Consider the following 13,954-nt stretch of genomic DNA (forward strand, 5'->3'; position numbering starts at 1 on the left):
ACCTGGCCCCCATGTACTGCAAGACTGTCAAACCATCTAACAGCTAGTGTCAGTGAAACATTTCTCTAGTTGGATTTGAAAGTTGGAGTCAGAGCACTTTTCACTGTCTTCATTTTGCCTTCTATTCTAGTAAGAATAATGATAGAGCCCCTGCACCGTCCTCTTATAACAGAGCCCCACACCACGGCATTGAAAAAGTGAAGTTTCAAAGTGGCTAAGCCTTTTCAACTTTCTGCTTTGTAGACGGATGGACCAAAGGCAGTGTGGTCCAGAGGGGGTGCCGTGGTTTTCCTGGTAGTTATGTCAAGTCGAGCGAACGTGAAGAAAAGGAAGCAAGCTAACCACGGTATTACATCTGAATCCCGTCTTTTATCTCATCAAGCTGTCTGTTGTCTCTCATCTCTTCCTCTGTTTTTGGGTTTTGCAAAGTCTGTGTACTCAATAAGGACTAGGTAGTCCAAATAATTTACCTCAGAGGCACTGCAGCTACAGGCTACAGCACACTTCCATCATGGCTGAAGATGCCGATTGACAGTTTGTTTTTCTTTTGGGGTTTGTGCGTGTGTTGGGTACACAGTCACCATGATCATGAAGGCATGAATGCTCAAGTTTGCAGACAGGAACACCAAAACCAGCACTGGCTAATCACACCTCTAAGATTTGCGTCATTTTCAAAGTAATGTGGTGTCAATTATGTGAGAGCTTCAACACTGGGAGTCCTTAGGCCTGAGGCAAAAGTCAACGGCTTGTTAAAGGTAAGTGGTTGTCCTGCCTCTTCTGGTGCGGGCCAATGGATGGGTGAGTGGGGGTGGGTTTTTAATTGGACGATAATCTGTCAGGGTGGGTGATTTTTACAAGGGCTCAGTGGCACAGAGCATACGAGCTGGTCGTTTGCTGTCAATGACAGCCTGAACGTAGCGGGGTTCTCAACTATAATCATCCCTCTGGGAGCAAGTAGCTGTGAACAATTTCAGAGAGTGAGTGTGCAGTGGGAAGAGGAATACATTTTTAAAACTACTGTGGTGACTGGCGATCCAAGCTTTTTATGATATTTTTGTGGCATATGAGATGGAGTCCGATGATGAGAAAAAAATCTGCGAAAAGGCGGATCACTATCACTGGCGCCAGAGGAATTGGATATCTTAGAGCATGAGGAGCATTCTGTTGAGACAGTGAGTGAGCTGGGGTGAAGGCAGGGTTTCTCTGTGGAGAGTGATAAAGAAATTACAGTGAATTTTTTTCTTTGCTTTCCCAGGATTAATATTCAATATATGAATTGAAATGAATGAATTGGCAGGCACATTGTGTGTATAGTACCCATTATATATTTTTGAGGGGCGCTAGCCCCTCCTATAAACAGCTTCTTTCTCAAGATTTGCCATTGACAATGAAAGGGGAATTCAGGTAAAATGCCCGCTAAATCTTGTCCCCACATGTCTCAAGAAGAGAGAAATTAGGTCAAATGTCTGCTAAATATGACGTAAATTAAAACGCCATTGACATTGAGGGGAAAATGTATGTCATATGTAAACGAGCAAATCACAGGCAACAGGCATTCTGATTGGCCAGTATAAGATCATGCATGATGATGTATGATGATAAGAGCGCCCCTCACTTCACACGTGCATGATTTTTTTATAATAATGTTGTATTATCAATTACATATTTGTGTTTTGACAATTATTTGGAGGCCCACTTGCAATATCATGACAGCCCACCAGTGGCCCTGGCACACAAATTGAGAAGCTGGACTAACTTGCAGTCAGAGGTGAGATGAGTGCCATCATGCTCCTCCTATTACAGAGGAGAGGATTAATTTCTGACTCTTCCCTCCCTGTCTACTGCCGTTTTAATCTGATATCGGCCAATCGGGTGGCTCCGCTCCCTCAACCTTGATGACACCTTTTAAGGAAATTATTTTCTCTACCTAGACCTATTCCCATCCTGATATTGCAAGTGGGCTCCCAAATAGCTGGCAAAACACTAAGATTGTAATGAAAATATAACATTAATATGATTTAGCTTTCAAAAAAAGTTTTCATTGGGATACAGATATGTATAGGAACTTAAAGTGTGTTAGTTCCATGGATCCAAGCTAGAACACAACCGATTGCGGCCCACCCATCTGACCACTACACGGAAGCTGCACCCTTATTCACCTCCAAATCCACACTCACACTGAAAGGCACTTACTTAATGTGGAAAGATGAAATGCATCAAGTGCCAGTTTGTGCTTTTTTAATACTGTACTTGAAACTCACAAGTTCACAAAATGTGCTACTGTCAAAGCGAATCCCTCCAGCCATTTTGAAATTATGTATTGTTTCCAAAAGCAGTAAGAATGGGCCCAGACGTGTTTGTGGTCTCCCCCCTCCACTCCTGCTCTCACTCTGCTCTCCACATTCATTTAGAAAGGGATTAAAAGTGGAGAGCTAAATTGCATTAAAGTCAATCTGGCTTTGGCTGCACGGAAGGGGGAGGGTATTGTTTTGACGGGCTGCAGCTGTGCGCACCTGCACACACACACACACACACACACACACACACACACACACACACACACACACACACACACACACACACACACACACACACACACACACACACACACACACACACACACACACACACACACACACACACACACACACACACACACACACACACACAGGCTGTGCTCCGCTAGCTAATCAGCACGGGAACAGTAAGTGGCACTGACACCACGGCGATGGACGGTGGGCGGAGGAGTAGGGGGTTGACGGGAAGCCAGATAAAAGAGACACAAGACAAAAACATTTATATGCGATGGAATAAAGGCAGGCGTGCTACATCAAACATAAAGTCGGGAGGAGATTAGGCAGTTTCCCCTTTTTCTTCCCCCATTCACAATGAGGGCTGTGAAGCGTGAGTGCAGCAGGAGCCCTGACCTTCTCAAAGTCTCGTCTTTCTCTCCTCTCACGACTGCGGCTATACTGTATATGTCTCATTTTCTCAACAAGCGGTCGCTTCCTTTCTTTTCTTCCCTCCTTTTCCACTGACTGGGAGATAACAAATGCGGGAGTGTGGCTGCTTTTTCCCCCTCTCCTCTCTTTTGTTCCAAGTCTATTAATTAGTCTCTCACAGCTGGCACAGTGTCTTCTGCTTGTCTTCAGCCAGTCTACACAGAAGGCTGCAGACAGACAGAAACCCACCCACCACCACCACTGTTCCCCATGCCCTTTATCACCATATCCTCTCCTCTCCTCTCCATTCCATCTGTTTCTCTCTTTTGCCGTCTCACTCTGTTTCTTATCGCTTTCACTATTTTTGTGTCTGTCTGTCTGTCTGTCTGTCTGTCTGTCTGTCTGTCTGTCTGTCTGTCTGTCTGTCTGTCTGTCTGTCTGTCTGTCTGTCTGTCTGTCTGTCTGTCTCTCTGTGTCTCTCTCTCTCTCTCTCTCATCCTCCTCCCCCCACCCTCCCATTTTCTCTCTTTGTGAAGCACCAAGCTCCCTCCGGCTTAATCCAAGCGGGAATAATACAAGTTCTTTAATCAAATAGGGAAACCTCAGTTGAGAACTCGAATCTCATTAGTGCAAAAGGTTAGCCAAGGGCAGCACAATGATAATTAGATGCATATAAGCAATGGGTGGACAATATTATAGGTTAACTAGCGTCATGTGTATTACAATAATTATTTTCAAGCCAGCGGCACTAGGTAGGTGTATAAATGTTACTATATTTTGGTATTTTTCTAAAATGTCCTAAATACAGTTTTGTTTCAGTTATATTTTTTTATAAAAGTAATTATTTGTCTAGGATAAGATTTAAGAAGTAGACATCACATTCTCAAACATAGCATGCACCAATAACCGAAAATGCTTCAGCAAGGGGGAGCCTAAGCACCCTCTACAAAATCACTAAGCTCCTGAGTTGAAATAACACCAAGCCCTCTGCTCCTCTACTGGATAAATCTGGCAGGAAAATAACACAACAGGAAGCAGCACGCTGGGTAGAGCATTTTAGAGATGTGCTTAATCACCCAGAGCCTGATGAACCAGCCACCCCCTCCCGTGCAATTGATATCCTGGACATCAATATTATATTACATATAATATTGGAGGTAACAAAGTCCATCAAAGCCATGAACACCGGCAAAGCCGCAGGTATCGACTCCATCCATGCTGAGATGCTAAAGGCTGACCTCCTAACATCTTCAAGGCACCTCACCATCCTCTTCCAGACCATATGGAATGGAGACAACATCCCCAGTCATTGGACCAAATGCCTAATTGTAAAGATCCCCAAGAAGGGAATCTCAATAATAGTGAGGTTTAATGACCATTTTAAATACAGTGTTATACTCGGAAAAACCACCTCTGAGTCTTTCCCTGTACGATCTGGAGTTCGCCAAGGCTGCATCCTCTCACCAATCCTCTTCCTGACTGTCATCGATTGGACTATGCCAAAAACAACAGCTGATAAACGTCAAGGCATCTAGTGGACCCTCTCTAGCCATCTTGAGGATATTGACTTTGCTGATGACCTCGCTGTCCTGTCCAGTCCTGTCCACAAAGAAAAAACGAATCGACTCACCAAATATGCTCTACAGACGAGCCTCATCATCAATACCACCAAAACCAATGTCCATCAACACCACCACACACTCCATAACCTCTCGAAATCCAACACCTACAGTCTCAAAACCAAGATCCACTTATATAACACCCTAGCCGGTGCTACTGTACGGGTCTGAGTGCTGGCGAATAACCAAGTGCGACATGATCAGCTCCTTCCACAATGGCTGCCTGTGGAAGATCTGCCGTATATTCTGGCCCAATAAAATTACCAACAAAGATCTCTACATGAAGACTTGCTGCCGAGACGTGATCACAGAAGTTAAACACGTCGTCTAAGATGGCTTGGACACGTACTTCGAATGTCCCCAGAGCGGATCCCCAAAGTGGCCCACAGATGGACACCCCCAGGGAAAAGGAAACGAGGCTGACCTAAGATCATCTGGCGCAGAACTATAGAGGCTGAGCAGCTGGAGATGGGTCTCTCGTGGGGCACGGCACCACAGGTTGCCATAGGTGATAGGTGGAGGAACATTAGCGATGCCTTATGCCCCATTGGGGGCGACAAGCATAAGTACGTAATCACCAATAAATGCTCGTTTGTAAAATTGACAAAGACTAAAATTAAAGTACTTCTGTTTTGTAGGTACGCTACTCAACATAATTTCAGAGAAGGAAAACATCCAGGGTGCCTTTTCCCTCCCTAACCCTTCATTTGATTTATAATAAATAAGGTTACATTTGCAAACATAAAACAGAGGACCTCACTCTGTTACTTACTTAAAAAATAAAATAAAAACAAAATAAAAACTATGCTAAACGATAAAACTAAGACTAAATATATTGACAATTTCGTCAACATAAAAATTACACTAAACCGTTACGGAGGGACTAGTGGAGAAGAGATTCAGTAGAACTACATGTAAGACAAGTGAAGTAAGTCATGGCAACGGTGTAAGGAACGATGTCAAATGGCGCATGTTGAGTGGAACTGAGACTTACCGGGGCCTGTCAGAGGACCACAGTCTCTGTCCATGCAGCCATGGGATGCAGATTCACACACCAAGGGACACTGTAGGCAGAGAGACAGACATGAGTAGGACGAGAGAGAGGACGAGAGAGAGACGACAGAGAGAGAGAGAGAGAGAGAGAGAATAGTGAAAGAGATAAGAAACAGAGTGAGAGGAAGGGGACAAAGAGAGACAAGTCACATCAGTAATCAAAACGCCATCTACAAACACAACATTTTCACACAGTAAAACAATAACATATTGACAGATGATGAGAGAGAGAGAAAGCAAAGAGACACCATCGACCTTTTGATGGCATCATCCGTATTGATCATCTGATGATAGATGCTATAGTTCTACTACCATGCAGTGTACTTTAGATCATTGTTTTGTTTGCTTGTACACAAATGCAAGTATGTTATTTACATTGTTGTACGTTTTGCATGTTGATGTTTTGCTGGTATTCTTCTGGTTACATAGCAGCACTAAAATGATTTATTTTCACTCTATCGATTTGACCATTTACTCTGTTGTTTGTTGACTAGTTATTGATTTGACCATTTACTCTGTTGTTTGTTGACTAGTTATTGATTTGACCATTTACTCTGTTGTTTGTTGACTAGTTATTGTTTACTCTGTTGTTTGCTGACTAGTTATTGTTTACTCTGTTGTTTGTTGACTAGTTATAGTTTACTCTGTTTGTTGACTAGTTATTGTGCATGCAATTTGTCAAACTGGATACATTCTAAACTGGAGATACACTGCTCCAAAATGCAACACAAGAGAAGGGATAATGTATGGATTTATCTTCTAAACATGAGTGACCAAGAACACGTTCTTGATCCCAACCAGTAAGACTCCCTGAGGGCGAGAAGCAACCTTGCCCTAAAGGGCGAGGTCACGTGCACGCATCCGGCTGGGTGGCGGCAGACTGCTGGGCGAGCGCTGGCGCTTTGGCATGGGGGGTCAGATCAATATATGGAATCAATTCTGTACTGTCCATATATGGAGCGTGTCTTGAGTGAAGCAGCACTCAAGACAGGGTTTGATGAGGTCAGATCAAGATATGAAATGTCAGAACAGGAAGGACGGGTGGGGTTGGATCAACATATGGATATCAGAACAGGTCAGCTCCATATATGGAGATCTAGGGTTTGAGGTCAGATGTAGAGTTTCTGGCCAGCTCCATATATGGAGATCTAGGTGATGATTCAGTCTTCTTCATGTATGGTTAGCGTATAAAGGGTTAGATGAGGTCAGTGTTGTGATCTTCATACAGAATATGGAGATGGCCATATATGGTGTGCATGACGTGTCGTCACGAGGCATGATGCCACGAGGCGTGACCATAATATGGAGGCGTGATGTCACGAGGCATACCATATATGGAGGTGTGATTTCACGAGGCGTGACCAAATATGGAGGCGTGACGTGACATACTGAAATGCAGGTTTTCATAGTAAATGCGACCTACAGTCGCAATAAAGGTTAGAAGTGGATGACATGGCCTTGTGGAATACATACACAGCAATCACATTTGAATGTTGCATTACGATTAGACAATGCAGTGTGCAAAATATGTGTCAAGTGGAGTGGAGAGCAGAAGGAAACAGGCCTGGGGGTCTTTTTAAACCTTTACACAAATACACAGCATATCCAGCTGATTGAACACTAGCTGACACTGTTTTCCAACCTCACTCTGCTACACATACACGTGTTCATACTTGAGAGCTGCCCACACTCCCACCACAGTATAATATCTGATGTAAGTCTAAATGCCTCCATGTAAATACATACTGTAGCAATGAACAACGATGCAAAAATAATCTCTTGCCAATACTCTTGGTTATTGAATTAATCATATAAACATGCTATCTGAATAAAAAGATAATATATGGTCCTAATGATTGAAAGATGTTTTTATTTTATTTTTTATATATTTTTATAACACATAGTAGCCTATTATTTTGACCTATTATCTTCAGGTTTCTTAATGGGTGCATGATTGAATACGTAGCCATAAGACATGGGATTGATATATTGGATTGATATAAGAAGAACCGGTATGTACAAGCAACAACACAGCGAGCATGTGATGTAGGGAGACCTTTATCATGATAAATACCCATACTCTGAACAGTGCATCATAGACACGCCTGCCTGACCTGGGGACACTATAGTACAATTGGCGATATTCAGACCGCAGCCATCTTGCCAGCAAGGTGCTAAGTAGGTGCAACTTCCCATAGACAGCCCATTCATCCAAACAGAAAAGTCCTATCTAATTGTATTAAACAACGTCAAACACACCAACATTGCAGCTGTACAGAAAGTTTGAATTATCCTCTTTCAATCTGTAAAGGTTTTGTTTTATATATGAGCTACTTCCTAAAAAGAAATTCCTTGCAGGTGATTTATTTTCTAACTATTGGAGTTTGGAAGCACTTGTTTTTCGTAAAACAACCTCCTGCATTATATTCAAATTCAAAACAGGTGGTACGCAGGGCTGTTGAGTGATATCCAAAGAGCACTCCCAACTCTGACACTTAGAAAAAAAAAACCTGCACGTCATTTCTTGACAGGAAGTAGCTCATATAATGTCTACGTGGATTTTTATGAAACAAAAATGTTACAGATTGAAAGAGGATAATTCAAGCTTTCTTTTCTTTTCAAAATCTTTTTGACAGACCCAGGGGTAAGCATTAAACAGACATATCAAATATGAATCTCCTCATCCCTATCCCACCCACCCCCCACCCACAATCCCAAGGATAGTCGGAAAATACATAAATCTATATACACAATTCAAGCTTTCTGTACAGCTCCAATGTTGGTGAGTTTGACATTGTTTAATACAATCAGATAGGACTTTTCTGTTTGGATGAATGGGCTGTCTATGGGAAGTTGCACCTAGTTAGCACCTTGCTGGCAAGATGGCAGTGGACTGAATATCCTCAATAGCACCCAGCTGCTTCTCGACAAGCCCAGAGGTTCCCAACCCCCGGTACGTGGACCGGTGCAGTGTGCAGGTCCATGGGACATGTACCCCCGGTACGTGGACCAGTGCAGTGTGCAGGTCCATGGGACATGTACCACCGGTACGTGGACCGGTGCAGTGTGCAGGTCCATGGGACATGTACCACCGGTACGTGGACCGGTGCAGGTCCATGGGACATGTACCCCCGGTACGTGGACCGGTGCAGTGTGCAGGTCCATGGGACATGTACCACCGGTACGTGGACCGGTGCAGGTCCATGGGACATGTACCCCCGGTACGTGGACCGGTGCAGTGTGCAGGTCCATGGGACATGTACCACCGGTACGTGGACCGGTGCAGTGTGCAGGTCCATGGGACATGTACCTCCGGTACGTGGACCGGTGCAGTGTGCAGGTCCATGTACCCCCGGTACGTGGACCGGTGCAGTGTGCAGGTCCATGGGACATGTACCCCCGGTACGTGGCCCGTGCAGTGTGCAGGTCCATGGGACATGTACCCCCGGTACGTGGACCGGTGCAGTGTGCAGGTCCATGGGACATGTACCCCCGGTACGTGGACCGGTGCAGTGTGCAGGTCCATGGGACATGTACCACCGGTACGTGGACCGGTGCAGTGTGCAGGTCCATGGGACATGTACCACCGGTACGTGGACCGGTGCAGTGTGCAGGTCCATGGGACATGTACCACCGGTACGTGGACCGGTGCAGTGTGCAGGTCCATGGGACATGTACCCCCGGTACGTGGACCGGTGCAGGTCCATGGGACATGTACCCCCGGTACGTGGACCGGTGCAGTGTGCAGGTCCATGGGACATGTACCACCGGTACGTGGACCGGTGCAGTGTGCAGGTCCATGGGACATGTACCCCCGGTACGTGGACCGGTGCAGTGTGCAGGTCCATGGGACATGTACCCCCGGTACGTGGACCGGTGCAGTGTGCAGGTCCATGGGACATGTACCACCGGTACGTGGACCGGTGCAGGTCCATGGGACATGTACCCCCGGTACGTGGACCGGTGCAGTGTGCAGGTCCATGGGACATGTACCACCGGTACGCGGTGATGTCACTGTCACGACGCGTCACTGACTGTGGTGTCTGTGCTACTTCCGTGTTGCATAGCATAACATAACAGTGACATCACTGTCGAATCCTATCGGTATCTTTACCATGAACGGGTGTTCAGCGAGCAGCAGCGCAACAATAAACTGTAGCCTATTTTGTCACGCTTGCGCTAATGAAACACTAAATGGGATTATCAATTCATGTCAACATTGAACTATCAGAAGATGTAACCCAGGTAAAGTAATACGTCACTCTGCAAGTTTAACTAAAGTTTTCCACCTGTTCAAAGTTATTTCTGGAAAAGACATACAGTAGGCCTAACCTTTTTTAATCATACTATCCTAGTTGATACAGTATAATGCCATTTAGGTCAACGATATAACATTATGTTGTGATATAATAATACAGCAGCGGGTACTTGAGTCATTGATTGAATGATAGAATGATGTGCGACACATTGCACCCCCTGTGAATCTGCACACATGCACGCACGCAGGCACGCACGCACGCATGCACGCATGCACGCTCGCACAGCGGCAAACATGGCCGGTTGGACAAAGCCTAATTGAGGATGTTTGTGTGCGAGACAGGAGGTAGACAGTGACAACATGGTACCAAACGATTTATCAATGCTGTTTGGGGGGATTGGGGGGGCATGTCTTACAACCACTGTCAGTGTCACCTCTACCGGCTCAGGACAACTGGGCTCGTACCAGAGAGATGCAGTTACAGGGGGGCTACGCTGGAACGAAAATTTCAGTTTTTTTCATTTGAAGGCGAGGTCGAAAGGCTGCATAACCCCCGCGGTCTGCGGACACAGAAAAATAGAGCACTTGCGTAAAAATTCACACAAAGAGCTTATGCACAACCTGCGCACCGCAGCCGGGTTCCATTGATTGTAGTGGCATCGTACCGTTGCTGAGCCAATTCCGTCCCCAGTGTACCTCAGCCCTTTAGTCTATCCGGTGTAGCACACGCACGCATGCACACAGAGACACCAGACACAGACAGACGTGTGTATCTGCACGGCAGTGCACGCCCACAAAAGATAGATATACATACTAAAGTGACATAGTGGAGGTATAAGCAAGCAAGGTCCGTGCTCAAGGAGAGAACAGTGACCAGTAACCGTGCGAAGAGGACAATGGTTGTGAGAGAAGTTCAGTAATGTGGGCTTGGTACAGTCAGTGTACCTCTGCCTTGAGCATATAATGAGATACGCAGATGAGAATGTTTTAATGCCTGATTCATACTTAGTATAACAACTAAGTACATGCTTTACTTACTCTTCTGAGCTCAATGGGTAATTCAATTCATCACGCGCACACATAGCAAAAAGCTTTTGGAAACTTTGTTATTTGATATTGGCTCAAATAACAAGGAAGAGAAGAGGAAACAAGACAAGACAGCGGACATGTCTGAGTGTCAGAGTGGGTAGTGAGGCTGTCAAAGAGACGGGAGGTTGAGGTTCCCTCCAGTTTGCCCAATGGCTCACTCCCCTCTGAAGGTTGAGGTTCCCTCCAGTTTGCCCACTGGCTCGCTCCCCTCTGTCCTCACAGTCTGAACTAGACACTTAACCCCTAACTGCTCCCTGGGCAATGTATTATGTCACACCTCAGTGGCCATATTCAGTGTAAATAAATACAAACAAGCTTTGTTTCCACACTCCACAGCCATAATCCATGGAAACCCTTGATCCCTGGGATCAAAGTTAGGCACCTGCTGTATGAACCTTTCAGTTTCGACATCAAGCTAACATCACCACTCCCTATGTACTGACAGACTAGGACACAACACAGTTTAAATTCTACTGTTTTGTTCCCCTCAGCAGTTTACGGATTGTATACCTTATGATGAGGCCTGTTTATATACTGTACCATGTAATTGTTGATGCTTCAACAAAAACTATTGGTCTCAGCTGCTTATTTGTGACACCATTGCATGAGTGAGAATTCCCCCATGAGTCCGTACTCATGCAGGGCTCCTTAAAGTCTCCTCCCTTCATGTTCCCTCGGTTCCTCCCTCCCCTTATCTAGCAAACATGCTGTGACAACACACACACACACACACACACACACACACACACACAGGCAAAAACAAACCACATGGAGAAACTCAAACACACTCACAGCCACTCAAATATACATGCAGGCACAGACACTCAAAAGAAAGCAAGCTCATACACAAACACAGAAGCACACGCACGGTCGCATGCACGCTCATCAACAGTACATGGACAGATTTTGAGTGACACTGAGGGGCAACTATAAACATTCATAAACACACATGCACACGCACACGCACACACACACACACACACACACACACACACACACGCACACGCACACAAATCATGTACACACTCACACTCGCTATAAGCATGACATAAAAATATCGGCGCACAAGGCATAGACATACTGTATAGGACATTATGCATGAAATACACCTACTGTACACAGGGTGCACCCATGCACAAGCTTGCATGTTTAGTACATTTACAAACTAAAATGTACTGCAGGAAAAGGACTGGAGAATTGTACTTGTCTTGTGCTTGTGAATTAACAATGAACGTTTTACATTTGCATAGGGTATGTACAGTACTGCGTACAAGACATGATAACATTGTTGTGGCTCATGCATTGCTCCCGCTAGCTGCTCTTGTCTATACAAGCAAACAGTCCTTGTTCTAAGTGCTTAACATGGGTCCACATGGGAACCCTGAAGAGAGGAGGAGACTTGAAATGAAGCTATAATACATACAAGTTTGTTTCGGGAGGTGAAGCACCCCATTTGGACGAGGCAATCTTCGCTTTAGTGGTGATCCGTGAGGGAGGACACATCTATAGACTCGCTTTCTGTCCTTTCTATCTTGTTTTTTCTCGTTCACTGACTCTTTTTCAACGTACTCTCTCTCTCTCTCTCTCTTTCTCTTTTGCCCCTGCCTCTCTTAGCCGCTATGTTTGAGTGAGTGCAGAGGAGAGAAGCACAGTAGCATGTGTTGGAAGGGATTAGCTGAGAGGAGGGTGGAGGGGGTGTGACAGCCTCAGTGAGTATCTGCACTACAGTATTCACTACAATTTCCTGGCTATATGAATGCAGCACTCCACTCCAGTGCTGGCTGAACACACTATCCCATGGTGGAAAGAACCAGAAGTGTGCTAGCAGCAGACTGGATAATTGTGCCATTGGTCAAGAGTCTTAACACACGTCTCTACGGTAGTACACCATTAGTCACACACACGGCCATCAAGGCTGTCTAATCCGACACAACGTCCTACGGCAGCACTACAAAGGGTTTGTGCCAAATTGGCTTATTGTCTTATACAGTATGTGCCTCTATAGCGTACGACACAAGTAATAACATACAGTTGGAGTCAGTCACAGGCTTTAGCACACAGTGACAAATAAAACATAAATATGCGGACACAGTGAGGTATTATTCAAACATACATTGTAACAATGTGACTTCTAACTGTTCATGTGTGTCTGCACACACACACACACACACACACACACACACACACACACACACACACACACACACACACACACACACACACACACACACACACACACACACACACACACACACACACACACACACACACACACACACACACACACACACACACAAAATTGCAGAGGATTTACGGAAGTTTGATGAATCTCATTGGGCTACTTGAGTACTGTCAGGCTAATCCCATAAGCATTAAAGATACAATAGGTATAGAGTAGAGACTCTCTGTCTCTCTGTCACACAACCAGCTCTTTTTCCCTGCCCTTCCGTCTCACCCTGTCATTCAATTTATTTTTTATATACTATACTAAAATGCTTAAAGGACCACTTCACCACTTTTCAACCTTTTTCAACTTTTCACAAAAGGCAAGAGGCATGTATGCATAGTTGAATTGTGTTTTCAGCACCCTCTGGTGGTAGTTGTGTGTTCTTTTAACGTGTCTCAGCTAGCAAATTGAAAAGCCGAATTGTAGTATGTATTTATACTAGAATTTCACCGCCCGTCCTAGTTATGGTATACCACGCAATGGGCAGAAGGAAATTGCGGGATTTGACAGCCTCCACTTACTGTTTCAAACCCTTCCTGTTTTTAAACCCAGTATTATGCACTGCACAATAGTAATGGATGGCTACACATCGTAGACACACGCACACCCAGGGTAAATTGTATGTGTACTGTAGTGAGGCTCGTCCCCTCACTGTCCGACACAGCGGAGAGAAAAATAAAGGGTTGGATAAAGTGTTTGTTCAGTGAAGCCGTGCTGGTCTTATTATTATTATTATTAGTAGTAGTAGTAGGCCTAGTAGTAGTAG

The 13,954-nt window shown here is 45.0% G+C and overlaps 1 protein-coding gene across 10 annotated transcripts in view; it reads right to left on the reverse strand.

The window, feature by feature from the left end:
• inpp4b (inositol polyphosphate-4-phosphatase type II B) overlaps nucleotides 1-13,954 on the reverse strand; it is a 252,621-nt gene that overhangs the window by 98,408 nt on the left and 140,259 nt on the right. For 9 of the 10 annotated variants that reach the window (XM_080759694.1, XM_080759692.1, XM_080759696.1 and 6 more), the window contains one exon: nucleotides 5,556-5,625. In XM_080759694.1, coding sequence (XP_080615820.1) covers nucleotides 5,556-5,625 — 70 coding nt within the window. Of the gene's footprint in view, nucleotides 1-5,555; nucleotides 5,626-12,384; nucleotides 12,528-13,954 lie in introns of those variants that run through there. The other variant, XM_080759693.1, reaches the window with a different exon arrangement.

This window comes from Protomyctophum bolini (assembly GCF_963924005.1).
Source record: "Protomyctophum bolini genome assembly, chromosome: 3".
Lineage (NCBI taxonomy): Eukaryota > Metazoa > Chordata > Actinopteri > Myctophiformes > Myctophidae > Protomyctophum > Protomyctophum bolini.